The sequence below is a fragment of the Austrofundulus limnaeus genome, unplaced genomic scaffold (assembly GCF_001266775.1).
Source record: "Austrofundulus limnaeus strain Quisiro unplaced genomic scaffold, Austrofundulus_limnaeus-1.0 Scaffold62, whole genome shotgun sequence".
NCBI lineage: Eukaryota > Metazoa > Chordata > Actinopteri > Cyprinodontiformes > Rivulidae > Austrofundulus > Austrofundulus limnaeus.
In genome coordinates, this window is record NW_013952464.1 from 2,095,291 (window position 1) to 2,097,311 (window position 2,021).

At 39.8% G+C, this 2,021-nt stretch overlaps 1 protein-coding gene across 1 annotated transcript in view; it reads right to left on the reverse strand.

Annotated features, from left to right (window-relative positions):
• Positions 1 to 1,150, reverse strand: part of LOC106518533 (interferon-induced GTP-binding protein Mx) — a gene marked incomplete in the record, with an annotated part of 24,274 nt that extends 23,124 nt beyond the window's left edge. Inside the window, 1 exon segment of the mRNA XM_014009873.1 lies at positions 893 to 1,150. Within this exon segment, the coding sequence (XP_013865327.1) occupies positions 893 to 1,079 (187 nt within the window).
• Between the last annotated feature and the right edge of the window lie 871 nt (positions 1,151 to 2,021).

Consider the following 2,021-nt stretch of genomic DNA (forward strand, 5'->3'; position numbering starts at 1 on the left):
GATCTAAGGATACCGTCATGTAGACCTCGTAGCCCACAGTGTTTATGCTTTTGACACGCTCACTCTTGTGACAAGAAAACCCATTCTCCCACAACCTGCTCTGCTTTGACTATTTACCTGAAAACCTGTTAGTCATATTTCTCAAAAAAGTATCTTTATTTTTTAAAACTGCCTACAGAAATGCTGCACATTGATATATTTTTCCAGCATCTTAAAAATCCTTTTTTAAAAATATGTCTGCACTCTTGCTCTGTTTTTGACTTCTTGTGCCACTTTTTTAGCTAACTTGTCACTTAGCTGTTACCCCTTTCTACTTTTTAGATACGGTTTTCCTACTTTTGGTTTTATTAACTGTCTGCTTATTTTTGCTTTTAGCCGATATTTTTGTTATGTTTAGTTTCCATGCTTTAATTATAGCTTTTAGCTGCAGTATCTAATCTTATATTCTACCTGTTCTTTTAGCTACCATTTTCATATTAGGATTTAGATACTTGTCTCTTCTTTTTAAGCTACCATTCTGCTTCGTGTAGCTATTGTTTGGCTACTTTATTTAGGCTTTTAGCTACTGTTCTGCAAATTCTAACTTTTACTACCATGATTTCTATTAGTACTTTCAGCCATGGACATACAAAATTTGAAGATTTAGATCCGGTCTTGCTTATTTTAGCCCCCCTCTCATTTTAGGTTTTAGATGTTTTCGTCTGATTTTAGTTTTGTATTAAGTTTAACCTCAGTTTCAGCCTCAGCAATCATTCAGAACTTTGGCTGAAAATGCATTTTATTTATTTTAGATGTAAAATAACATGTTCTTTTTAATTGAGCATCTATCATTACACATAAAAAAACTGTTGCTGTAGGTTTATTTTATGAGCAACAGCTGTGATAAACTCACCACTTCCTCTGGGCAGAGCCACCCCTGACAGCGCCTCCAGCACCGAGCTCTTCCCCGAGCTCTGGTCTCCTATCACGGCTATAGCAGGCAGCGCCAGGTCCTTCTCCACCCCCAGAGAGCGGAGAGAGTCGATCAGGTCAATGCAGGGACGGACCTTCTCCTCGTACTGCTGGTTCAGAGTGTTCATYGCTGCTGCTAGAATGTCCTTGTGCCCGGTGAATGTRCTGTGATATACTGTAYAACCAACCGGATGGACTCCTGTTCTTATAGAAGTTAGGTTTCGTTTTACCAACCAGTGATGCTGCCCTGTTTCGTTTTACCAACCAGTGATGCTGCCCTGTTAGACCAGTTAAGTTTCTTTTTCCACTAAACACAAATGAAGACAGTAGCTTTCTCGGATTTCTGCACCAACCCCCACCCTGTCTTTCAGCACAATATTTAAAGGTATTTTAGTTTCTGTTTGCAGTTTCCTTCAGTGGTGGACAGTAATGGAGTACATTTACTCGAGTACTGTAATTAGGTACATTTTTTGAGTATCTTTACTTGAGTAATTATTTTTTTGGGGTACTTATTACTTTCACTCGACTACATTTCAAAGGCAAATATTGTACTTTTTACTCCACTACATTTCTAGGAAGCTTTTAGTTACTCGTTACTTTTGGGTCCGCATAGCTTTGTAATCAGCTCTTGCTGTTTTTCTTTCTTGAAATGCAATTGGCCACACTATGTTACTCATGGGGAACCAATCACAGTTGTAGCTCACATCTAGGATAGATTTGGAATTACATCTTCTTCATTAACGGTCGTGAGCTGAGCTCCTACATTTCAAACAAATGGTAAATAGACTGAACTTATAGAGCGCTTTATCAAGTCCCTACGGACCCCATAGCACTTTACACTTACAGATATTCACCCATTCACACACACATTCACACACTGATGATGGTAAGCTACATTGTAGCCACAGCTGCCCTGGGGCACACTGACAGAAGTGAGGCTGCCATACACAAGCACCACCAGACCMGCTGACCACCATCAGTAGATAAGGCAGGTGAAGTGTCTTGCCCAAGGACACAACGACAGAACCCAGCAATGAAGACGATTGAAGAGAATAGAGAAACCAGCACAC